At 37.0% G+C, this 27,310-nt stretch overlaps 2 protein-coding genes and 1 pseudogene across 3 annotated transcripts; 2 read left to right on the forward strand and 1 right to left on the reverse strand.

The window, feature by feature from the left end:
* The first annotated feature begins 5,467 nt into the window (after positions 1–5,467).
* Positions 5,468–12,683, forward strand: LOC122603788 (putative ABC1 protein At2g40090). The gene is made up of 12 exons (XM_043776597.1): positions 5,468–5,773; positions 6,040–6,194; positions 6,319–6,444; positions 6,606–6,701; positions 6,846–6,946; positions 7,328–7,364; positions 8,162–8,380; positions 8,488–8,599; positions 10,742–10,833; positions 11,008–11,187; positions 11,701–11,814; positions 12,084–12,683. Exons 1-12 carry the CDS (start codon positions 5,587–5,589, stop codon positions 12,285–12,287), a joined length of 1,623 nt encoding a protein of 540 aa, XP_043632532.1. The 5' UTR covers positions 5,468–5,586; the 3' UTR covers positions 12,288–12,683.
* Positions 12,684–12,783: 100 nt separating this feature from the next.
* Positions 12,784–26,790, reverse strand: LOC122604921 (annotated as a pseudogene).
* LOC122603787 (receptor-like protein Cf-9) lies at positions 17,731–22,544 on the forward strand. Of its 2 annotated transcripts, XM_043776595.1 has the most exons (3): positions 17,731–17,877; positions 18,121–18,286; positions 19,944–22,544. In XM_043776595.1, exons 2-3 carry the CDS (start codon positions 18,254–18,256, stop codon positions 22,173–22,175), a joined length of 2,265 nt encoding a protein of 754 aa, XP_043632530.1. In that variant the 5' UTR covers positions 17,731–17,877; positions 18,121–18,253; the 3' UTR covers positions 22,176–22,544. The 2 variants fall into 2 exon arrangements, with proteins under 2 accessions (XP_043632530.1, XP_043632529.1); XM_043776594.1 differs by lacking the exons at positions 17,731–17,877; positions 18,121–18,286 and having other exon boundaries at positions 19,662–22,191; positions 22,277–22,544.
* Positions 26,791–27,310: the final 520 nt, after the last annotated feature.

Genomic DNA, 27,310 nt, shown 5'->3' on the forward strand with positions numbered 1-27,310 from the left:
TTTTTTTTTGGAATATGGGTTATCCCGATGAACTATTAGTTCATTAAGAAGTTCGTGTGGATTATTGGATTAGTTTATTAATTAAGAACTATTTTAAATGACAAACCCATGATTTTACCGTGATAAATGATGAAATAGTGAAATGTGAATGTTAAACACAATGTTTTAAAAACCGGTATTTTAGTTATACCGGCGTGGAAAAATTTTCCGGTATTACCGGTATTATCGTTACCGGTATTATCGGTAATACCGGAAATACCGGCCGGTACGACTATTTTTAATTTATTATATTTTTTGTGTAAAAATCCTACAAAACTTGTTACAATTTAACAAAAATAGTCAAAATGCAATTATAATTTACTCAAAAATAATTCCAAATATGTATTTCATAACAAAATATAAGTTTCAAAGTTCACCAATAACAAAAAATAACATTAAAGTATCATAAAAATAATTTTTTAAAAAAATCAAAATTTATTTTTTGAAAATACCGAAAATACCGGTATGGTAATACCGAAAAATACCGGGAATACCGAAAATACCGGCCGGTATTGAATAGTGAAAATGCCGGACTTAAAATACCGGCGTGGTCTCCGATACTGGTAATACCGGCCGGTATTTACCGATATTTAAAACATTGGTTAAACATGAACTAAACCTTTTGTGTAACAAACTAACAATTTGACTAACTTGATCATGTAAAAAATATATAAGCAAATTAAAAAGTCGATAATTGAAATGGTCAAACTACATGCAAAAATCTAACATTTGAATAGTAGAAAGTCAGATTTTCCTCAAAGAATTGGTGGTATAGTACAATAGAAGGTCAAACATAAATATATCGGAGACTTCAGACTTGTATGCCTTCAAGAAAAACACAACATATATAAGCATTGGATATATTTAGTACCAATAAAACTTGAATCTAAAGTCAAACATTTTAAAGACTTTACAAGTAAAGTACTGTGGATTATATAGAAAATTCAAACTCACATGCTCTGTTCCAAATGCCGAAAAGCTAAGATTCATCCTTTCTAGAGATCCTAACTATAGATTGTCTTCTTCCTACATTAACATGTGAACATGAAATACAGTTCGATCAATATATTAAACGTCTTAGTTTTGTTATTCAAAAAGGAATAACGGCGTAGCTTGTTGTCTGTTAAGTTTATCTTCTATTTCCGTAAACTACAATATTTAAAAATATAACGTATTTAGGAAGAAAAAAAAAGTTAACATAAAATCTCAATAACAATTATTGTATATTAATAAAAAATGTTATTACGTAGAATTGATCTAAATCACTAATTTCATTATTTTCGTCTTTGGTTTATGGATATGATCGAGACTAAAATCTTGGTTTGACAATACTTATGGTTCGACAGAACTACATACGCTCTTAGCCTTACGTACAATCTTTAAAATCAAAGATGACGTATATCTTTATACAAAAATATTGTCAACTTTATGCAATTAGGGAGGGAATCTAAAATAATATAAAAACCTATATAGTTATCTTATTTGTTGAGAACTTGAGGGCTGAGGCCACTTGTGGGTGAAGTGATTAAGATTACACAAAAAAGCAGAAACACGGATTACACACTTAGAAGTTAGAATGATGTCAATGTGGGCCCTAAGTTGTCTAGAAACCAAAAAAAGAAAGAAAGGGAAATAGGCCCAAATCTCGTTTCACTGATGTTGACTGATTCATGGGTTGTATTTGTATCGTACCCGCATCCCTAAAAACGACTATTTTCTTTCCATGGGCTAAAAGCCTTATGCTGTTTTCTTGAGTTTTTTATTGAAGAGAAAGAAAGAGAATATGAAGAATTTTTAAATTATTTGTGTTCTTGAATTTTTTTAAAGAGAATAATAGAAAAGAAAAAGAAAGGAGTTGGAAGGAGAAATCAATACATTTTGGTTATAATTTTTTCCTTCCACTTTTGGGATGATTTGGAAGGAAAAAAAATTCACTCTTTCTCTTCTATTCACCTATCTTCTCTTCTTTCCATTTCCTTAAAAACAAAACTCGAGAACATAGCGTTACTGATCACTCATGAGTCATTTTCACAGAGAAGTGATATTTGTACCATCACTGTCAATATATATACCACATTCAAACATATATATTGTGGTACATTCATTAAAAGTGATGGTACTGATATCAATACTCATTTCATTTATGGATCGTTTGATCGGGTTTATTTATAAAAAATATTTATACCTTTTAAACATGTTGAGGAAAAGACTTTTATGTCAAAGTTTCTGAGTTCTTATGGTTTGGTCTGGGCCTATATTTTGATATTGCAACTTGCAAGTGGGTATATTTTGATATTGCAAATAGATTTATTGGCTCAACATATTTGACTATTAAGAGAGCTAAGAACGCCCCTCCCACCACTAGGCTAGAAAATCCCACCACTAACACGCCATTAATTCCTTACAAGATTTTAAAAACATCACTAATCGAACCCATCATATCACTTATTTAGTCTAGCGTTGGATTCGAAAAAAAGTAACTATAACCGCTCGACAACTCGTGTTAGCAAACACGAATGGCCCAACAATGAGTAAACCACAAGTCACACCCAATGGTGTTGATGTGTGGTTATGGCGAATACGAGTCACTCGTTGTGACATAAGAGCACCCCTAATGCCCATCCTCAATACTACCCAATGCAGTGCTACATCAGTAAAACCTCTTTTCAATACATTTTTTCCAATTTACACCCAATACCTAATACATCCAATACTAATCAATACATTCCAACATATTTATTTTTAAACTTTTAATTTAATAAACAAACAAATATAATTTATAAAATAAATACATAATATTATATAAAATCCTAAAAACACCATTTTATTTATAAAAAGAACATTACAACACATATAAAAAAAACATAAACAACACTTAAAAATAAAAAAACAACATCATAATTCATTTAAAAAAACATAACGACAACTCTACTCCTCGTCTTCATCATCGGACACCTCAATGAACCCCTTGTACTCGTCCAACACCTTCTCCATCGCCTTCTCGATAAACTTTCGTTGTCGAGGATTCGGATTTGATTGACCCACAAATGAAAACGCCGCCTACATGGTACGGTTTTTTTTCTTCCTTGCGAATGGAATCGAGGGCGTCCGATCTTTTGTCAATTAACGCTTGTTTGGAGCTTCCAAGTTGTTCGAGACGCGCGGCCAAGTCGGATGCGCTTGAACGAGATGAGCCCGCATCCGAGGATCCCGATGTTCGTGGCGTTTTCTTTTTCGACTTTGTGGGGGGGGGGGGGGGCGTGGAATAACATTTGGGCCAAAGAGGTCGGTGTCGAGTGGGTCTTCATCGTCGAGGTTCACGGGCGCTTGGTCTTCATCACTAGAATCGATCATGCGGGACATCCGTTTCTTCTTTAACACCATGCCATCGACACCGATAAAAGATAGAAACTTCGGTTTATCTTTTAACACTTTCCATGCAGTGTCCATGTTAAACTTCCCACCCGTTTCCAAAGTATACGCTTGCCTTGCTTGTTCCATCACTTGAGCATCATCTTTGCCACTCATGCAGCCATTATCATACTTATTGTAAATAGCGTTAAACTTCCCGACTTGCTCCTTGATGAGACGCCATTTACCCGTGATTTGATCGGGTCGACGCTTGATTTGAACCGCGGAATTGTACTTGTCGAACACTTTGTTCCAAAAACAATCACCGGTTTGTGAATTGCCAACAATAGGATCTTCGGATACATCGAGCCAATAAAGAGCTAGGTGTTTTTCTTCCTCCCCGGACCACGCCACTTTTGGCTTCCTAATGACTTTCTCACCCACGACATTTCTCCCTTTTCCCTTCTTACGTCTCGTACTACTTTCGGGTTGGGTTTCGGGTTGTAGTTCGACCACTGTTTGGGTTTGGGGAACGGTTTGGGGTACGGTTTGGGTACAGTTTGTGGTATCTTGAGTATGGGTTGAATTGGAGGGGTCGTACGAGTTTGTTGGGATAGTAGGAATTGTTGGTATTGTTGCCATTGGAGAAAGTTTGGATCGTTTTGGTATGCCGGGTAATAAGGTTGACCGAATGATGGTGGCGTAAATGGTGGATATTGTGGTGTGGATAGTGAAGTATCGGATGAATGTGCACCCGTTGATGAGTTAGCTGGAACGAAGTTGTATGCCGCGTTGAAGAAATCGTCGGCGGAGGAACGATTGTATGCCATTTTTGTTTTTGTAATAGAAGAAAGGGGGTTGAGAGGTTGAAGATGAAGTGTGGTGGGATGTTTAAATAAAGAGAAAAATTTTTTTTTTTTGGCAAAGTAGCTGTTGGGTTTGAAAACCAACGATTGGAAATTTGATTTTTAACCATCTTTGAATAAAAAAAAAAACAAAACAAAAAAGGCTAAAGATTCGTATTGCCCACCACGAAAGTTCCAATACGCCACTCGAATACAATCCAATACGGTCCACACCCAATGGTGTGTCCCGTATTGGAACTCGAATACAAGTCTAATATTCATACATTAGAGGTGCTCTAACTACAACTCTAAAAGATGGAAATTTGAAAATTTAAAAATCATTATTATGATACAAATGTAAAAAAACATACGTCTGATCATGTTAGAACTATATACTTATGCTATGCTTCTTATAGTTCGTCGTGAAATTAATATATAAGTCTCATTAGCATACGTGTTAAGAAGTTTCAATTGATAAAACTGTTACCTAACTGGTTTTTTTTTTGTAAAGTGAAACCTATTTTCATAAAATAGGTACTTTATATCATTTTTTTTTGTCACTTAAGTTACTGTATTATTTGATTTAAACAAAAAAAATATAACTTACTTTCAGATTCTAATCACTTTGTATAATATATTTCCAAAAAATGGTATGAGCATTTAGGTTAACTAACCAAAATATTCAAAAATGATCAAAAATATACAATAATATTATACCGTTTTCAAGAAAATTTTACATACCCTATCATAAATTTATGGATCCGTAACTAGTTTTAACCAAACCCTGCTATATCTAACTTTGAGTCAGCATTCCAAAGAAAAACCCCACTAAGGCTTTCAAGCTATAGGAGAGTTAAGACACGACAAGTTGCTACTGCGATACCGTTTAAGTTTAAAACCGTGAACTCTTAGTCAACCAAATGCCTTACTACACGAACTGGGGGCCCAAAAAATGGCAAAGAAAATGTTAAGAAAAGTTATTCCGACATAAATATATTTGTTGGTTGTAATAAGCAATAAGTACGAGAAATCATATTACCATCATTTTTAATCAATCTACCAATAAAATAATATGTATATAGCAAACTGTACAAATCAGTACTGCAGTAGTGCAGCGTTGTAATAAAAAATGATACGATCGGCCGACTATCATTTATAAATTTTTGTAGCCAGCCGTTGTTGCGTTTGTGGAAACAAGTCATCCACTAAAAAAAGGGCTTAGGACTACTCAACTTACTTCGTGCCTAACAAAACGGGTTGGCGGCCCATATCTCCCTTGCCGCCACATTTCCTTTTCCCGAAAACAAAATAAAATAAAATAAAAATTCTCCGGGAGAAAACCACACGAAACATGGTGGCGGCGCGATCTATTTGGGGCGTTAAATCCAAGCTAGCACTTGCTTTCACCGCGTTAGGCGCCGGAGCTGGTGCCGCAACTATCGCTAACTCCGACGATCCCGCCACGTCACTCAAATTATGCACAACCGTCCCCGTCCGCCTTTTTCGCCTTTCCGTCACCGCTGCCACCATTGCCTTCGGTACATCTCGTTATCAATTTAATTAGCTATTAAATTTTTTTATTTTCCCAATTATGAGTTTAATTACAATGATGTAATTATTATTATAATAGTAATAGTAATTTGTAACCCTAAGCTGCGTTTCACATATTGTCCTTAATCCACATTTTGAGAATAGTTGTAATTTGTAAAATTTGAAATCCATTTGGTGTAATGATAACTTAGCTGATGGTTACTCCATGTTTTAAATTGATTCTAACATGAGCTACTTATCGGCGTGCTTTTAGATTATCAGTTTTCATTATTGGGGATGTACGAAGATAATATCGAGAAGGCAAGAGTTAAACATGAAGTTCACACCAGGAGTGCAAACAGGCTTGTAGAATTATGCTTCAAAAATGGTGGAATATATATTAAGCTTGGCCAACATATCGGTCAACTGGTACGATCTGTCCCGTCTCATGGATATTTGTAATGAACATTTTTGATATAATCTATACTTGTATGTAGCTATAATGAATATTTTGCAAAGTTGGTTTTTTTTTTCATTTTTGTTTTTCATTTAGGAATATTTGGTACCGCAAGAGTACATTAAAGCGTTGAGAGAGTCGATGTTGAATAGATGTCCAACTTCTTCCTATGATCAAGTGTGCCAAGTTGTCAAGAAAGAGCTTGGCGGTGTACCTGAAGAAGTATGTTATTGTTTTGTTTTACATCGATGTCTGTATTCGTGGTGGCATTGGCACCGTATTCAGTTCTTGCTTTTCCATACTCGCTATAATCACTTGCTTTTAGTTTTATTTTCATGCGAGTTTTTGAGTCATCAAGTTGACTAAAGTGTTTTCTCAAACAGATATTTGATGAGTTTGATCCTGTTCCTATTGCGAGCGCTTCTCTTGCACAAGTTCATGTTGCACGCACACATCAGGGACAGAAAGTTGCAGTGAAGGTTCCAAACTATTACTGTTACCCCCCCCCCCCCCCCCCCCCCCTTTTTTTTTTTTAAATTTTATTTTTGATTCTGTGTTGAAAAATATAATCATTAAATATTGGGAGATTTATTTCTTTGCTTGATATTGTGTCTTTGCTCCAGGTACAGCATATGCACATGACAGATACTGCAGCTGCAGACTATGCGACAGTAGCATTGATTGTGAACACATTGCATTGGCTCTTTCCTTCATTTGATTACAGGTTTTTATCTTTTTGAGAATGCTCTATATTATAGTGCAGATATGAGCCTTTTATCTGCAAATAACATGAAAACTTCCTTTGAGAAGTGGATCCTCCTTCACAAGTTTTCATTTGCTACATCTAATGTATGTATGCTACCACTGAGAACATGATGGATATATATTTATATGCGTGTACATGAGATCTTACTTCGTTGTCTGCGTGGTGTTATGCTAAATGTATACGTTGACACATTCATGCATCTTGTAGTTTTTAGTGGCCTCACACCTCACTATCTAAATTTAATACAAATCTGAATCTGAATTAGGATATTTTTTATGTATGCGTATGTTGATGTAGATGTTTGGTGCTAACCAAATTTGTGGTTGGGTTTTAATATAGGTGGCTGGTAGATGAAGTAAACGACAGTCTACCTAAGGTTAGAATTAAGTTTCTGATCTGTTCTTCCTTAAATTGAACCTCCATATAGTACAAGGGATCTTCTTCTTTTTTAAACATTTTTTTTTGCTGAAAGCATAGTGCCAAAACACCACAAATGAGCACCAAAGTTGACCTTGAACAATAATCAGCTAATATCTTTTAATCTTGGGATTTTCTGATTCCTTAAAGCAGTTGATTCTAATGGGGACGTAACAGCAGTTGCAAATGATCCGAAAGTGTTTATGAAACGTATATCATGATCATCGAATATCGCCTGAATACTCCAATGCTAAACCATAGGTGTATCCAGTCTAAAGTCCTTTCGTCTTTTATAGAACATGTGCTATGCCAGTGGGCCAACCAGAACTCTCGTGCATGTATATGTATGGAATTAAATGCAATGATATGCACGAAGAGTAGCTAATATGCAAACTTGATAGAGTTAATATGGCAATCATTGATAAAAGTTAGGCATAGGTGGGTAAATCTAACATTTTACATGAAAAATCAGTCCTCTTGGACAAATCTGTACCTTAACTGAATCTAAATATGTTGCGATAAATAAGTCTTGCAAGACATTCAAAAGTCCCCATATTTTACGAAAGTCTGAAATTTGGCATCTTCTCTGCAAATAATATCGTTTTTCGTGTTTTTTTTGACTTACTTAATGTGCTTGTTCCGGTGCTCTACGTGTTTAATATGTATATTTAATCATTTATGTATGATCTTCTGGTATGGTAAGCTATGTATTCTTTAGATTTATATTGTTAATCAAGCTATAATGATGGTTATCAGGAGCTAGATTTCTTAATTGAGGCCAAGAACAGCATAAAATGCATGGATAACTTTCGGAGGTTATCTCCTCATATTGCAGACTATGTTTATGCCCCCACTGTATATTGGAACCTAAGTACCACACGATTGTTGACAATGGAGTTTGTGGAAGGCGCACAAGTGAACGAACCGAGGAGTATTCAAAAACTTGGACTCTCACCTCACGACATTGCGAGGCTAGTAAGTTCATTTTTCCCTGTATCGCGAATTGCCTGGTTGGTATTCCTCTAGACATGCTGCTTGGCTTCTTGCTGCTTACAACAATATCTTTGTTTTACACAACACAGGTCAGTAAAACATTTGCTGAGATGATGTTCAAACATGGATTTGTACACTGTGATCCGCATTTTGCGAACCTGGTAGTTCGCACATCACCGTCTTCAAAAAGTGGCATTTTTGGTAAGACATCTAGTTGCTAGATACAACAACTGGAATAATTGCTTTTTGTTCCATGATTTTATCTTCAGAGCATTTGAACTTATCCAGTTTCTTTTGGATACATTTGAGATACTAATTTTTTTGGAGATAAATTCTTGTGGTCTATGTGACTCAACCTTGAAAATTCATTTGGAAGATTGTACTTTGCTAACGTTGGGTCTGCGGAGGATTAATAAAGTCACCTATCTGTCTCTGCTTAGCTCTCTTGACCTGTTCACCCTTTGGTCTACTTGCTTTCGGAAGTATGGAGTGAAACGTTTCTCCACACTGGCTCGTTAAGGCGGTTAGATCACACTCCAATTATTAGATTATCAAGGGTTCTTCGCGACGTGAGAAGTTGGCGCCGGTAGGAAATAGAGAAATACCCACGAAAGCCACTAGGAGTATGGCATCTCTTCCTTTTTGCTGTTGCGGGAGCAACTTGGTGCTCCACCGGTTACCGGACGTCTGGGATTGTACCAAGGGTCTAAAAAACACTGTTTATTCAAGAGCTGTTGATTTAATAACACGGAATCGACAACAACCCCATGAATGCCGGTTATTGCAAACCACCTATTCGAATTAACTTTCCCGACTTTTTATTCCCTTAGAACTTAGAAGAGGATCACTGCAAAGAATGCCCATTTCGCAGGATACCCTTGTTAGGCGTTCTCGAGCAAGGACTTTTCTGACTTTCTTACCTCTCAGTACGTGAGCATCTCCCTAGCCTGCACCAATTTACTTAAATCCTTAGAGACTGTCGGGACTTGTGTGCTTGGTTAGGCGTGAATTTACAAGCCCACCCTATTACCTGGACAGCTTAGTCCGCATAGTAAGCTCTTGGTGTGGTCTTAGGCTTGTCCTCCCCTTGGTTTTACACCAATTGATATTCAATAAGCACAAGTTTGCACCAAAATAGACATCTCAACTTGAGATTTGAGGAAACGAAGCCATGCCACTTAAGACTAATCATTAATTAGGGTAACCAACTTGAGATAGACGAGGTCCCCAACATTACACATCAGACCAAAACTATTTTCAAATAGCAGAACGAAGTTGGACATACTAGGTGTATAGATTCAACGGGATAGACTTTAGTTGGAAAGGAGTTTTCCTTAGGGTTCAACGGGTTAGACTTTGGTTCCGATGTGGTTTTCTTTAGGGTTCAACTGACTGGTATTCCCTTTAACCAGTGAATATGCCTAATCCTACGAGTTCTATGCTAAGGGTCTACACACAAACCTAGTCAAACTCCTTTTTGTGGAGTTGGAGAGGTCATTCACTAGATTGCTCAACCCTGGGTTTGAACTTGGATATTCTATATACCAAGTGTTTAGCATCAGACATGCCACTTTGAACCATTAGATGTTGTCTAGGGCTAAAGGAATTGAGTTCTGAGTGAGTTGTTTGATGTCGCACTTGTGGTGTTTGTGTCGAGCATTTTATTGTGGTCTGGGAGACTGGGACAAAGTTTTACTTGGTACATGTAGCAAATCAGGCTTGAGCTTATAAAGGCTCGACTTGAATCTTTATTATGCTTTTCAAGCTATATGTATTATTCATATCTTTTTAGCTTGAAATGCCAAGCTCTAGCCAATCTTGAATATATCGAGGTAAACTCAGCCTGCATAGGCCCGACAAAAAGAGCATGTACTTGATGTTCGATCCGATTTAGTGATTTGACCGGAGAACCCCAGAGTTGAATGGAGATTAGGATGGACAAAGATGTGGCAAACCTAAACGTTTAACGTGATTTGACCCCTCAGTTTTGTAACGGAAGCTAAATAGTTAACTAAATATATACTATACCCTAATGCATAGGCCGTGAGACTCAAGTTTAGCCGTTATGTCCAAAAATATGAAGATAGTTTGATCTAAAAGCTGTGTATTTTTAACATAAATATATTCTATATGTATAATAAATAATACATGATAGATGGTATTTGATAAACTGTTATGGAGATAAAAGCTATTTGGTGAGATAATTATTAGTTTTTCGGGTTTTGGGAGAGACAAATGGCGTTGTAAACCTGCTTACCACTTTCTTTTGTTACTAGTAGCTGTTTTAGAAACTCGTGCAACTCTTATCACATTGACGTTTTATGTCATTTTTTTTGTATACAGGAAGGAAAAAACCACAATTGGTCCTGCTGGACCATGGTTTGTACAAAGAACTTGACATTTCCACCAGGACCAACTATGCTGCACTTTGGAAGGTGTTCCTTGCTATTTTCTTATTTCTTTTTGTCATTTATTCTTATTCTATCTCCACCCCTTTAGCTTAGACAATTAATGTCTTCTCTGAAGTGTTGTTGTTTTTGGCTAATTCTATACCCTGCTGCTGTTCTATATGGCATCGTTAATGACATAATTCTATAACTTCCTAACAGGCTTTAGTACTGGCTGATGCCAATGGAATAAAGGAAAATTGCCTAAAGTTGGGTGCGGGAGAGGATCTGTATGCTCTATTTGCAGGGATTCTTACAATGAGGCCATGGAACAGGGTTATTGATCCAGCTGTTGACCATCTTGCTATACAAGGCAATGCCGGTGACCACTCTGAACTTCAGGTGACCTTAAATTACTAACTGAAAACCACTTATCAGATGGAACTTATGGTTTTAATGCATCTCTAGTGTTTCTCTCTTAATTGGTCTATGTGTGTGCTTTAAATTGAATAATCCCATATGGTTTGGCACTAGTTGATGGGATTTGTTCAGATTCAGAGTCAGCTGTCTGTGCATATGTGGTCTTTCTGTGTGGTCCATGTGAAATTTGCATGTATTTGTTGGTGTGATGTGATGCCACCACATAGATTCATCAATGCTATCAATTATGACTCGCTATGAAATATCCGTTGTTTTCACTAAATTTGTTTTTTTTTGTAGATCCTTATTGGTCCATTTATTTTTGTAACCACATATGATTCAACAACATTTTTTTCTTCGAATTGTGGTCGATTCTTACGAGCATATTATGTGATTTGATTTCTGTAGATCTATTTTTAAGTTCAATCTTTTCTATACTAACTACATTTTCTTGGCATCTTCTAATCTTTTTTATATATACATGTTGGGTTTCAGATGTATGCTTCTTTGTATTTTCCTCAAATCTCAGAGCTTCTGCATAAACTGCCTCGTGTAATCCTTTTAATGTTGAAGACAAATGATTGTTTGCGTGCAGTGAATAATGCATTGGTATGTCTTTTACCAGATTTAATCTAATAATCGTCCTATCCATGTAGTTAGATTGTCATGCTGGATGCGAAATTTTCAATAAGTTCAGGCCTGTCAATGGGTCGGGTTTTAATATATAGATTGATCTGATCTGTGTATGTGAGAGCCAACAGGCTGATGATCCATCCATCTTTTAATTGATCCAAAGGCTTATGTATTTATAGTTCTATTTTGGTGTATGTATTTGTTAATTAACGTGGTTCTGAATTTTGGCCATTGTTTATTGACAGATACAAAGACCATCAGTGGAATCGTTTATTATCATTGGAAGAGTTTCGTCTGAGGCACTCATTAAGGAGAAGTTATTACATGCCAATTCATTTTTCAGTTTGCTGCAAGTCTGGTTAGAAAAGATTTCACTAGAAGCCCGCTTTTTCGTAATGCAGATAGCCTTGTGGATACTCCAGCTCCGTAGATCATTAGCATATGTATAAAACACAGAAATCATACTGAAAGAACTAATAGGCATTCAATCCGTTTCCCTTTTCAAATCCATTTTTGTTTTCTTTTTTCTTCAAGCCCATTGTTCCCAACCCGTACTAGTCGCAGAAACTCAATAAGTTAGCCAACTACTATACGGGTGACACATATACAGTCATTACGGATATCTTTTCCCTTTGAATGGGGCAAATGAAAGTGATTTGAGATGCTTTCGTCTATTGAATTATGGATGACACAATATAGGTTTCCAGCTTTTCATTTAACTCAGGTGAGAAGTGTTACATTTCAATAATTTTTTAAGTTCAGTCTAATTAGAATTACTGATTTATTTGTATGAGACTGAAAATGAGTTATATTTAAAATTAAAGTATTGTTTTGGATTTTCTGTATGTCAAATTGTCAATTTCTTATAAGGTCCTCTGTTTTTCTTTTTATTTTTACATCTGTATGAAGATAAATTAAAGTTAAAGAGCCTTGCTTTGATTATGTTTAAGCAGAGCCTCTATCCCCATCAATGATTGGCACATGTTGAGAGTTGCCAACATTGGCTTGGTTCTGCAGGTTATTATCCAATTATCATGAACTTGAAACGAAACACTGATAGCTGCAACTGGGATGGCGCACCTTACATGCAATCCCTTCACTCGCGACCTTATTGATCCAATTACAAGGTACCATCCATCTAACACCACTATATTTCACATCTCTCGTCTCCAGAGACTCAACCTCGCTTAGAATAATTTTACTCATGCCCAACTTCTTCATGTAGTTGGCATGACTTCAAATTGTTTCACACATTTTAAAAAGTTTTGTTTGGTTACAAGAGCTTGAAACTTTTAGTTTGAACAAAACGCAACACTTAGGCTATGTGTGACAAGAGCTTTTGGGGAGCTTTAGCTTTTAATTTTGAACAAAAAGCTCCTATTGCGTTAAAAGCTTTGTTTGGATGCAACTAGCTTTAGCTTTTATTTGAAAGAAAAAGCTCCAAAATGAAACGTTTCTTTGAAGTAGCGTTTTAGGAGCTTTAGCTTTTCGATGAAACTTTTAGTCATTAAAAGTACACAAATACATCTTAAAGCTGCAGCTACAGCTACCTACAAAACAATTCTAAAAAATAAAAGCTCGAGTTAACAGCTTTGTTTAAAAGCTATAACTACAAGCTATAGCTACTAACTACAGCTACTTTTGCCAAACATACCCTTAATTTAAAAGCTACATAAACAAGCTTCTAGCTTATTAGATTTTGGAGCTTCTGGAGTATCATGGCTATCGGTCATCAAGTACCAGGCGTCAAACCAACCATTAGCTATCAACTAGAATTGCCAAAGATATACCCGTAACGAGTGAAGGTGGTCACTTAGAACTCCATGTAACCCACTAGACTCTTGCTAGTTTGGTCTTGGATTACATCATTACACCTCCAACAATGTCTTGATTATATAACTGATTAATTCTTGATTGGCATTTTACCTTTGGTTCTATATAAATTAATTTTTTGCTATATCTTGATCATATAGGCTGATTAGTAAGAAAATCTTACTTATCTGTCTAAATAGTTTATGCATATATTGTTATATACTAATATACTCAAAGTTTAATGCATAGTTGAATTCGTGAAGCGATTACATAAAACATAATAGTGACCAATGGCTAATATAGTAATGGTACAAACTACAAAATATGTCAAAGGATATGTCCTAAGTATTAAAGTATTCAAATTAATGCGTAGTTGACCAAAAAAAAAAAAGAGTCAAATTCAAGTAGACATAAACATTAAATTCAAGATCTTACTTGTATATTACAGTCTTAGAACCGGGTCCCTTGTATTATCCCGCCTACACAAATTATTTGATTATATCCAAGTTTTTATGTATGTAAAGTTTGACTAATTTTAGATATTGATTCATTGCACAAACTTTGATAAATATAATAACTTAGTCATAATGGAGAGTTTATAAGACCATCCGTAAGGAATTATGATCTGGCCCTACAAATCCAATAATTTAGTGAAACCCAAAGTCCATGTTCAAGTATTATTGATTAATTGACACTACAGATTTCAATACAGTATGCCATTAATACGAGTGTATATATTGGTGTCAAGTTTGAATGTTTATAACAGTAAGTTGACAGCCATTCAAGAGAATGAGGTATTCAAACTTACAGCTTAACTTCATTTTTCATTTGTCTTTGTTAATCTGTTTTGCTGTTTCTTCTTCTACCGTATATACAAGCAGTAAATGTTCTCATAAGCAGACCCTTGCTTTGCTTCATTTTAAGCAAAGCCTTTCCTCTCTCAATTACTCATATGAAGATCCTCCATTTCCATCCCCATGTCGAGATCGGCTTGGTTCAGCGGGTTACTATCCAATCATGATGAACTGGAACACGAGTACAGATTGTTGTGATTGGGATGGAGTCACTTGCGACCACTCCACTGGTGACGTTATCGGTCTTGATCTAAGCTGTGGCATGCTACAAGGTACCCTCCATCCCAACAACTCTCTCTTTAACCTTCCTCGCCTCCAGAGACTCAACCTCGCTTACAATGATTTTACTGATTCCAAGTTTCCTCATGAAATCGGAAGGTTTTCAGATACTCTCACACATCTCAACATCTCTGATTCTAGGTTTATTGGCCAAATGCCATCAAATATCACACTCTTTCGTAAATTAATCTTTCTTGATCTCAGTTCGAATTCTGGACTTGTTTTCAGGCTCGCCCCACAGGATTTCTTCAATCTGCTTCGAAATTGTTCAGCCTTGGAAGAACTTTCGCTTCAAGGTGTTAATATTACTTCGGTTTTTCCTAGTTACTTCAATATTTCTTCTTCTTCTTCTTTGAAATCGCTAAATCTTGCTGTCACTGGGTTGCGAGGAGAGTTACCTCGTAACATCTTCAAACTCCCATCTTTGGAAAAACTCGACTTATGGAGTTTCACAGGGCAAATCCCTTGGGAAATTTCACTTCTTCCAAACTTGGTTCATCTTGATCTAACTTCGTATGAGGACTTGAAAATTCAACCTCATATTTTTGACGCCCTTCTTCATAATTCTACTCTTCTGAGAGTCCTTAGGCTTCAAGGTGTTCATATTGGTTCGGGTTTATCAACTTATCTTAACGTCTCTTCTGTTTTGGAGGATGTGGATCTATCTTCTTGTAGTTTGATGGGACCCCTACCCAAATCTCCAGTTAACTTAAAAAAACTTACTTCTCTGGTGATATCATCTAACAAACTTAATGGAACACTGCCGTCTTGGTTGTTTACTAATCTTTCGTCTTTAGAATATATATTTCTAGGTGATAACATGTTTAGTGGACAGGTACCGTTTGAGTTGTTTTCACTTGAATCGTTAAAATACGTACACCTTGGTCGAAATCAGTTAAGCGGACAGTTTGACGTACTTGATCAAGGTCCAGTTACGCAAACATTTCAAAAACTCACGAACCTCGTTGTCCTAGATCTTTCATCTAACAGTTTTAGAGGTGTTTGGAACTTGGATACATTGTTATCAAGCCTCAAATACCTTGTTTATCTCTATATCTCACACAGCGGTTTATCAGTTACGTCCAATAATTCTAACCTTCACATTGAGCGTGATTTTTTTCAACTGGGTTTGGCCTCTTGCAAGCTAACGTCGTTTCCAGTGTCTTTACGATCCATGACAAATCTTCAAGTTTTAGATCTATCTGATAATGACATACAAGGACAGATCCCTGAATGGATAGGGGAGATAGGAAGAGATGGTTTGTTTCTTTTAGATCTATCAAATAACTCATTAACCGGCACCATTCCAAATGTATACAAGGATTTTCCAGGATTAACAGGGATTATATTGAATGGAAATGAATTACATGGAGAGGTGCCAAGTTCGTTGTCGAAATGTGAATCCTTGATGGTAGTTGATCTTGGAAACAACCATTTAAATGGCACATTTCCTAGTTGGTTAGCACCTCTTCCAAATTTACAAGCTCTTGTTCTTAAGGCGAACGATTTTCATGGTCCCATTTTAACTTATTCTGCATCGGAATCCCCATTTCCAAGTTTACGAGTTCTTGACTTGTCTGACAATGGCTTTGTAGGCCTACTCCCAACACTCTATTTTCAAAATTTCAATGCCATGAAAAAGGTGGTAACAACGAGCGAAAAACCAGAATATTTAGACTTTGCAGATGACAGGTATTACTCTATCGTTATCGTGGTCAAAGGGACAGAACTTGGCATTTCAAAACTTTTGGTTGACTTCACAATCGTTGACCTATCAAACAATAATTTTGAAAGGGAGATTCCAAATGTCGTTGGAAATCTGAGCTCATTGAAAGTGCTGAACTTGTCCCACAATAGCCTTACTGGTGGAATCCCAAATGCTTTTGGAAAACTATCAAAGATTGAATCATTGGATCTATCTTGGAACCAACTCTCCGGAAACATCCCTCAAAATCTTGCAGGTATGACATCTCTTGCCGTCTTAAATCTTTCACAAAACAATCTAGAAGGAGGCATTCCAAAAGGTAATCAATTCGACACATTTGATGAATACTCGTTTGGAGGGAATTCGGGGCTTTGTGGGTTTCCTTTGCATAAGCAATGTGGAAATTCTAATAATTTCCCGCATCTTGAAAGTGATGGAGATGAGAAGGATCAGGAAAACGTATTTACATGGAATGTGGTGATCATGGGATACGGATGTGGAACCGGGCTTGGATTGGTCATGGGATATCTCATGTTGTCAACCAGAAGAATCAAATGGTTCAATGCGATTATTGATGCAGGGGAGCATATGATCTTGAAGAGGAGAAAAAAGAGAAGATACATATTACATATCGGAAAATAAAACTAGTATTATGTTAAAATGTACTTCAACAAAATCATCTGTTTAGTTAGTTTTTGGGAAGTATTATTATACAATATTTGCTTAAGAAACTATCTAGTTTTTTGATTACCAAACACATTATGACTTCGCTTCGATCTTCAACTCCTAAATCCATAGCTATATGTAAGTAGTACAACATGTCACTACAAAAGAGATTGAAGTTAGATTAACGGATCCTAAAGATAGTAGCTAAAATGTTTCAATGGCTTCTTGTGTTAGAATGAGTACAATTGAAGCCTTCCAAAATTTTGTAGACTAGTATCTTTGATTTAAAAAAATATATATATACGGATTCCTTCTAAAGAAGAAAATTGTAACATCTCGATTTTGATAAAGAGATATTAAAGTCAACGTCTCCATTTTGAATAATAAAATACGAATATGATAGATTGTTACACAAACATTTATTCACATATAAGATGTGATTTACTATATCTTCTAAAAAAAATATAAGGTGTGATAAAGTTTCAAGAATATATGTCAAAGAATGCGGATTTCATAGTTTGAGGACCTAAGTTAACTTAAGTTGAATATAGAGGAACCAAAGTGTAATATTTGGTTTAAGAGTTGAGATGGTTGGTTGGGCAGGCTGGAGTAGTGGATTTTATTTCCATTCTCCTAAAACTTCAAGTAATTAGTAATTTTTTTTTTTTTGAACGGCATGTAATTAGTAATTAATCAAGGATTTTCACACATGAGAATAGGAAGGTATAATTTCATCTTCTCTATTATTTATATTATTTGATTTGATGTGATGTGATGTGATGTGATGTAAATACTAATACTAACTAGAATTAATTAGGGATAGCTTTCTTACATCACATGATGTGATAATTGAGTAAAACCTGGTGATTAAACGATGTTAATAATCACAATTGAACTCAAACGTCCCTCCAAGTCATTGATTTCATGAACTTGTTTGTGCATTTTTTTATTTGTTTTTTATTTCAGCCTGAGTTTAATGAAATATGAATAAGAAAGATAGAGAGTTGGGGGCATTTGAAATGGGACCTAATTTATCAGGTGAAGGAAGGTGGATTAGTTGGCTGGGCCGCCGCCGAGTTGGCTTTTACGTCTTCATGTGATGGGGTTTGGGCCAGACACCTCAACTTATCTGGTAAATCATCAATCGTTCTCATATGACCTTTGTTACTTTGTTGTTTTATATGTTCAATATTCTTGTTAGTTTGTTGTATTTTTTGGATTAGACATTCCTGCACCCTACCAGTACGTTTTTAACCCATGCTAGTTTGATAATTAACACATATATGTAAGCTGAAATCATGAGGCAATAAAATGTTTCTGATACTATTGCTGATGCTACAAGATTTACCAATATATTGAAATTCCCACAACATCGACAAATCAATATGTTGTATACCAAGCTAAAAAGTCTACCCAAGTTGTCATAAACATTATACTCAACCCAACTTGCAAATTAAAGTCTTCAAAAACACTGCGTTAAATTCCAGCTATACAAGCAATTGAATCAACTTTGATAGTGATAAAATTCATTTTTCATATATAATGCAAAGCTTATTGTGACTATTCAAATCTTCATTACTTCCAACTAGACAAACAAACAATTGCTCTATCGCTGTTTTGGTCAAAGGGGCAGTCTGGGATATATCCAAAACTTTTTGCTGACTTCACAATTGTTGACCTATTTAATTATGAAATGGAGATTCCAGATATCATTGTAAATCTGATCTCATTGCAAGTGCTTAACTTATCCCACAACAGCCTCGGTGGAATCGCAAACGCTTATGGAAAACTATCAGAGGATGAATCGTAGGATCTATCTTAGAGCCATCTCTCTGGAAAATCTTGCAAGAGATCTTGCACTCTTAAATATGATTATTGATAATCTTTTATTTTTTCAAACATATTTATATTTTTTCTACTTTAGATACAACGTATATGTGATACCTAATAGCCAAACAATGACGAGTTCACTCCATTGGGTGGCCGTTGTAACACATATACTTCTAAGTTGAATTCTTGAAATCATAACAGGTTTCAAATATACTCTTGTGGATTATGTTACATGATATTTCCACAGATATGTTCAAAACCGTAGTAGAAAACATGAATGAATCACATGTGTTATCGATCAAGAGAAATGTGCTAAAAAGTCTACACAACTACCCCAAGTAGACAACATTTAATTTAAGTCCCTACCTGCAACTTTAAGTCTTGCGTTCACACACACAAAAGTTTCTAAGTTGGTTCCTGTAAAATGTATGCATTAATGTACTAAAAGAAAAAAAATAGAAAAAAACAATGAACATAGACAATGACCATGTCTATTCTTAGTTTACCGTTTAGTCACTTTCTTGCAATGCATTAGTATGGACCACAAAAATTTAAATCCTCAATTAGCTAAAGTTAGATGACTTTTCTTTAGTATGGATCATCTTACTTAAATTAAAAGTCCAAAACTCGGAATAACTGGACAAGAAAATTAATGTTTATGGCCTACTAGAATTAGAATTAAACCACTACCAATGGTGTTACGTGTGTGTATATATATATATATATTGGTAAAAGATGTAATGTTTGTAGCAAGTAAACAAGTACTATTAAAGAGAATGAGTAATTCAAACTTGCGTCTCATAACTTTTGTTTCCTGTTTCTTCATGTCTTTTGCTTCATCCTCTTCCCCACCCGCAAATACCACTCATAAATGCTCTGCTCAACAGACCGTTTCTTTGCTTCTCTTTAAGCGTAGCCTCTTCTCTACTAATGACTTGTCGCAACAACGGAAATGTCAGGATTTGCTTGGTTCTGATTATTATCCAGTTATGAATAACTGGAACACAAGTATCGATTGCTGTAATTGGAATGGAGTTACTTGCGACGACTCCACTGGTGACGTTATCAGACTCGACCTCGGTTGTGGTATGCTTCGAGGTACTGTCCACTCTAACACCTCCCTCTTTCACCTTTCTCGCCTTCAAGGACTCGACCTGGGCTTCAATGATATTAAGCTTGAACCTCGTGCTTTCACCAATATGCTTCAAAACTATAGTAATTTGGAAGACCTTTGGCTTACTAACATTAATATAGGTTTGGCTTTACCCACTTATACGAACTTCTCTTCTTCTCTAAAGCAACTCGATCTTAGCTCCACCGGCCTGCACGGGAAATTGCCTGTTAACTTATTCGATTTTCTAAATGTCGAAGAACTTATCTTGTCAATGAATAATAATCTCACTGGTCCATTGCCTAAAGTTAATACTAGCACTAGCAACCCGCTGGTGTCGTTAGATCTCTCATCTACAAGTTTATCAGGAAAGATACCGGAGTCAATTGGCTATCTCAATTCTCTGATGTACTTAGATTTATCAGATTGTGGTTTGACCGGGTCCCTTCCCAAATCCTTAGTTAACCTTAGGAACCTTAGTTTTCTATATCTATCATCTAACATGCTTTCTGGAACGTTGCCTTCTTCGTTGTTTACTCTTCCTTCTTTGAAATATATTAGGCTACGGAATAATATGTTCATAGGAAATATACCGGTCGAGTTGTTTTCCCTTCAATCTATAAAAGGATTATCTCTTGGCAATAATCAATTATCTGGCCAGACCGATGTGCTTGGTCATCGCCCCATTTCCCAAACATTTCGCCAACTAACCAACCTAACTTATATAGACCTTTCATCTAATCATTTTAGAGGTGACTGGGATCTGGATATATTGTTATCAAGTCTCACAAACCTTGAAGAACTCCATCTCTCACTCAGCGGTTTATCTGTATCAAGCAATAATGCTAAACACTATGTCAACCCTAAATTTAAGCTCTTAAGTTTGTCATCTTGCAAGCTAAATGTATTTCCGGAATCCTTACAGGCCATGAAAAATCTTAAAACCTTGGATTTATCTAATAATGACATACATGGTCATATTCCCGAGTGGATAGGGGAGATGGGAGGAAATAGTTTGTTAATTTTGGATCTCTCAAATAACTCCATTAGTGGCACCATTCCAAATGTATTCAACAATTATGCAAAACTGGAGGGGTTTATAGTGAACGAAAATCAATTAGAAGGAGAGGTGCCCTCTTCTTTGTCCAATTGTCAAAAGCTGAGGATAATTGATTTGGGAAAAAACCACTTAAATGACACGTTCCCTGGTTGGTTAGGAAGTCTTCCAGATTTGCAGGCTCTTGTCCTTGATTCAAATAGTTTCCATGGTCGTATTGCAACCTTTTTTACTATTGAATTCCCATTTCCAAGTTTGCGAGTTCTGGTTTTATCTCATAATGAGTTTGAAGGTGAACTCCCTCTTGAATATCTTCAAAGTTTTAATGCCATGAAGAATGTGGTTAAAAATAACACAAAACCAGAATACTTGTTAGTCGGTCGTGTGTATTACTCTATCGTTATTGCGATGAAAGGGGTGGAACAAGATTTTCCATACCTATTGGTTGAGTATACAATTATTGATCTATCAAACAACAATTTTGAAAGTGAGATTCCAGACATCATTGGAAATCTGAACTCATTAAAAGTGCTCAACTTATCCCACAATAGCCTCACAGGTCAAATCCCACGTGCTCTTGGAAAATTGTCAGAAATTGAATCATTAGACTTATCTTGGAACCAACTCACTGGAGAGATACCCCAAAGCCTTGCAGACTTGACATTTCTTAGCTCCTTAAACCTCTCGCAAAACCTTCTTATGGGACGTATTCCGCAAGGAAATCAGTTCAGCACATTTCAAGGTGACTCGTTTGGAGGCAATCCAAAACTCTGTGGTCCCCCGTTGCCCAGCAAGTGTGAGGTTCCACGCCAACCACAAGTTGAAGGGGATGGCGATGATGTAGACCAGGATGGTGGACTTCCATGGAAAGTGGTGATGTTGGGATATGGATGTGGAACCTTAGTTGGATTAGTCCTGGGATATCTCATGTTGTCAACTGGAAGACCAAGGTGGTTCAATGCAATTGCTGATGCAACATCGCATATGATCTTGCGATGTAAACCAAGAGAAGATAGTGAATGAAATTACTTTATAAATGGTACGTTTTTAACGTTTCCCTTTCCCCTAAATTGTGCAAAACACGTACCGTACTCTGTTTTTTTTCGAACGACGTTCTAGTGCAGGTAAGAAGTTTCCGTTTACTACTGGATCATTTGAACCATGCAGTTGTAGAGCAGCTTCTCATAGGGATAACAAAGAAGGATGCCAGCTTTATATTGGGAACGTAGCGTAGAAAAGGATTCTTGAATAATCATGTTTTGTTCTTAGTTTTTTCGGATTATTATTGCATATCAATTAAATAGGTTGTTAGTGTTTGATACTTTAATTTACATGGTATGTGGATGAATAATGTGGTAATGATGTTAATGGTAATCTGGTACGTTTTTGTTAGTAATTTTGAACCACACTAAACCAAGAATGTCTTGAAAAGTTTACTTAGAAAAGAAATTAAACTTTTTTTTGTTAATGCTGATGATCCTTCTTGTCTAACATGCAAAACTTGTAAAGATAGTAATTAGATATGCCTTTCACTCCTATTCCTGTAACTTTCTATCTAGATTCTGCTTTCACTTAGGCAACTAGAACAGCCACTTATGAAATGAAATTGCGAAGTAATTATAGAAGTAGAATGCTAGGTAGAATAGGTTCATTATCTATTAGTTTATAGTGTCGTGTTTAATTATTATTTTATTCTTGATATCAAATTTTCATATAACAACAAAACAAACATGCAATTACTTATTTAGTATAAGTTATTAACAAAACTTTTATTAAAATGTCTGGTTTGATTAGTTAGTTACAATCAAAAGGTAAGTCATACATTATTCTACTTAGTGGAACATTCAGCATCGTTGTCATCTGAAAACTCATGAGGGAGGCGCCTGATGAAGTGATCTGATCAAAAAAGACAAAGCAAAATCAGTGAAAAATACAAAAAAAAAATACTCGTATATCATAGAGGCAAATAATTAGAGGATACAGAACGGCTCGACAATAGCAGAATTTGACCAGCTAAAGGTGACCAAGTCCAGATGTTGTCAATGTTAGTTAGCTAGCTTCCAATCTCTTCCTGGCAAAGCATAATTACTAATTTCTTCAAAATGGCTTCTACTGGCCGGTGCGTATTCCCTAATGCCTTCGACACAGGTTGCCACTTCTCACCATGTTTTGGTTCCGGTACAATACACTTCCTCACTACTTTCTTCTGTTGATCCTTTGATTTTGGTTGCTCGGGCAAACTTTCCAGAAGGGTCACCCATATGGCATTGCTGCCGCCTGAGCATGCTTAACGGTGGAGTTCTCCTCTCATCCACAGCCGATGTGCCCAAAACGCGTTGTGTTATGTAAGACCATTGATGTGACTAATAGACAAGATCCCCCATGTATATTAGCGAAGTACGCTTTCACACCCCCTCAACACAACTCAACATCCTCGTTGAGTCATGCACTTGTAACACCCCGCCTTACCACAACACAATATTGTCCGCTTTGCCCGCAGGCTCACGGCTTTGTTTCTGGTTGCTCGGGCAAACTTCCTAGAAGGGTCACCCATATGGCATTGTTACATCGCTAATATACAAGGGGGGATCCTGTCTATAAGTAATATCATTGGTCTTATATAACACAACGCGTTTTGGGCGCATTGGTTGTGGAAGAGAGGAGAACTCCACAGTTAAGCGTGCTCAGGCGGCATCAATGCCATCTGGGTGACCCTTCTGGGAAGTTTGCCCGAGCAAGCAGAAACAAAGCCGTGAGCCTGCGGGCAAAGCGGACAATATTGTGTTGTGGTAAGGCGGGGTGTTACAGGCGGTATCAGAGCAACCCTTGGGATTGTCGGGAGTGTATGGCGCACTTGCATTACTCAACGAGAACGTTGAGTTGTGTTGAGGGGGTGTGAAAGCATACATCGCTGACATACAAGGGGATCCTGGATATAAGTGACATTAATGGTCTTACATAACACATCGCGTTTTGGGCGTATTGGCTGTGGATGAGTGGAGAACTCCACAGTTAAGCGTGCTCGGGTGGCAGCAATGCTAAATGGGTGACCCTTCTGGGAAGTTCGCCCGAGCAACCAGAAACAAAGCCGTGATCCTACGGGCAAAGCGAGCAATATTATGTTGCGATAAGGTGCGGTGTTACAGATCCTGAGTTCCATGTTGCAGTTCAAATTTGTTAAGTAAAGCCCAAAAGTCGCCGACATCAGGAGCCAAAGTAACTGTTTGGTTAAGCCGTGCGCGTGGGTTCTCCACCTTCCTGTCATGCCGAAACAGTTTGGCAACAGCAGCAAGTATATGAGGATCCTGTCCACACTTCAGGTAAGCATTCAAGAATTTGGTTGGTCTTGGAGCCATTTCAATGTAAGCAGCCCATATAATACCGCTAGCAGGGCATTCCTGCAATGCCTTGGCCAATAAATTTTCAGGTTCTTTTTTCAACCCATGTCTTGACTCGACTCGGATTGCAGCCAACCATAGTTCAGGGTTTTGCAGATTCTTTTTCCAATCATTCTCTCTTCAATGTTTGCAAGTGAAAGCCAGAGAGGAGTAGAGTTTGGACATTGCTTTGACCCCAACTCATATCTGTCTTTCGCTTGTTGTAAATTTCCAAGCCTTTCCTCGAGCTGACCCATCATTAACAACTTGTAGAAAGAAGGGAATCGTCTCAACTCTTCATCAAGCAGCCGTTTCTCTTCCTCTGTATTCCCGAGTTCTCGCTCAACAATAGCAGACTTCATCCACACTCTTTGTGTTACTCCTTCATTGTCCCTGGCTCTAGCAAGAAGCATTCTGGCTCGTTCAGGTTCATTGTTTTCAAATTCAAGCTTAACTGATGCAAGCCAAATCGCTTCTGAATTAGGAATGACTCGATATGCTTCCTGAAGAATTTCCCTTGCTGTAGGCACATCCCCGGCTAGCCACTTTTCTTTAGCACCCATTACTCCATTAGCCATAATACCTCAACGTGTGGTACATACTTGACCGCTTTACAGAGAAGCATTTCAAGGGAATCCCTGGTGCCATGAGACTTTTCGAGTTGGGCATCCTTGAGCCATATACTCTCATCCGTTAATAATGCAGCAAGTGCATAACTATAAATAGCTCTAGTTGTTTCGATCGATCCCCGTTTCATGCACTCCTCGGCATCAGCAACCCAAGTTGAAGCATGGTCGTCTGCTTCCACTCCGATCCCAATAGTACTGCTGATAATCGCATTACACGTTGCTACTGAAGTGGCCCGTTCAGCAGCTTCAGCCTCCTTGATCCAATTCTGTGTCAATCTCGACACCTTGTCTTTGCAAAGCGTGAATGCCCGTCCTACAATCGCACCAATCATGGTCGTGTTCCCATTAGCTTCTTCCAGCTTGCCGCGGTGATCCAAATCACGGGTTCTTTAGGGTGCTTTCCACGTGCCGTATTGAGTACCTTTTTTGAAACATCATATTTTTCTAAACGAGCTAAAGCAAGCCACAAATCAACATACAATGGGCAGCAGTCGACGGCCCTGTGAAGCAAAAGTCTTGCATCTTCTTCGTTAGCGAGTTCCACGATGGCTTTCCATAACCTTATAGAGCTGGGTATTTTTTCAAGACCTCTCATTAAGACTTCACTTTTGCGTCATCATATTCCAACATTGCCGCTTTCATCCAAAGGTTAACTGAATTTGGAATGGCCTTAACGCCTCTAGCTATCACAGCCTTGTTTCATTCGGATTTGCTAAACGGCATGCCTCAATCCACACGTCTTCGTTTTTAGGATATTCGTCACACCCTCTCTTGATTAGTTTTCGCACAGCTTCAATCTTTCCAACGACTTCCTCAAATCTTGCAGCGCCAATCCATCGATTTGCTTGCTTTGGATTTGTTTCAGTCAGCGACTTGAACAACAATCTAGTATTCTTTATATCTGATATCTCAACATCACTAGTGATCTTCATAGTCTTGAGTTGAGTTAAATAACCTTTTAGATCAACAACAGTAAGCCCTAAAACGGAAGTAGAAAGCCTGTCCAACTTTAAAGACATAATTGTTCCTCGGCCCCCACCAACAGCAGTCAAATCAGGTGTTTCGGTTCTACCAGTATTTGGATCATCCAGTGCAATGACATGTTGTTTTTCTTGTCTTGCTTTCTCAAAGGAGAGGATTGGATGCCGGCACATAACTCTCAAATCTTCTCTTTTTGTTCCTCAAAGTATAATCACCAATTTCAGGAATGCTATCCCATTCCGAAGCAGATACTGTCATTAGTTTCCTCTTACGATCTACAAACTGTTGGCTAATAGCGGGATTAGAAGCCCTGTGCTTTTCAATTTCCGTTTTTGACCTAGCTTCTTTCCTATCTTACTTCCTAGAAGCCATCCTTTCGTGGATCCAATCCCATACCGCATCACCTTCTTTATCGGCGTTGTCATATTCAGCTGAAGAAAATAACCCCATGGCATCATTACCTTCAAACAACTGTTCCTTGTCATCATCTAATTCTTCCTCCTCATCAGGAGCCTTTCCTCGTATAGCCGGACCAATATCAAAACGAGTAGTGAAACCGGTTGCACCACGACCGAAACTGGCTATATAATTCGGTGGAGGATTCAGATAATTTAATACATTCTTCTTCTTCGGGGCAACAGCAGGAAGCATGATTCTTCTTAGGATTTGTTAATTATTTAATAATGAGCGAATCAAGACTGCAAGGAAAACAATTTAAGTAAAAATAGAAGGAAAAAAGAAGCCAGTCGACTATAAACCTTTTATTAGGCCAATACGTACGTTAATTGGCTGGCAAGCAAACAAAATAAAAGGGAAGAAAACAAAATCTGATCGACTATAGTAGGGGACAGTAATCGATTGTATGAACTTTTTTTTCTTTTTATGGTTATAATATTAGTAACCGTGTGTCATCAGCTCTAGGAATACAAATAATTACAACGGGCCGCCTTGACCACAGATTAAGTAAATCTTACAGTAATAATTTATCTAAAGCTTTCCTTATTTTTTTCTTTTTATCGACCTGTCGATTGTTTAAAGGCTATTCCCAAATTTAGGGTGATTTCTATAGTTTCGGGGCTAGATGATAAATGAAGAATGTATGTCAATAGTTTGACCATGTTGCTCCAACCCAAAAAACGGTATATTTCATGACAAAAGTAATTGACGATCC

The sequence above is a fragment of the Erigeron canadensis genome, chromosome 6 (assembly GCF_010389155.1).
Source record: "Erigeron canadensis isolate Cc75 chromosome 6, C_canadensis_v1, whole genome shotgun sequence".
Taxonomy (NCBI): domain Eukaryota; kingdom Viridiplantae; phylum Streptophyta; class Magnoliopsida; order Asterales; family Asteraceae; genus Erigeron; species Erigeron canadensis.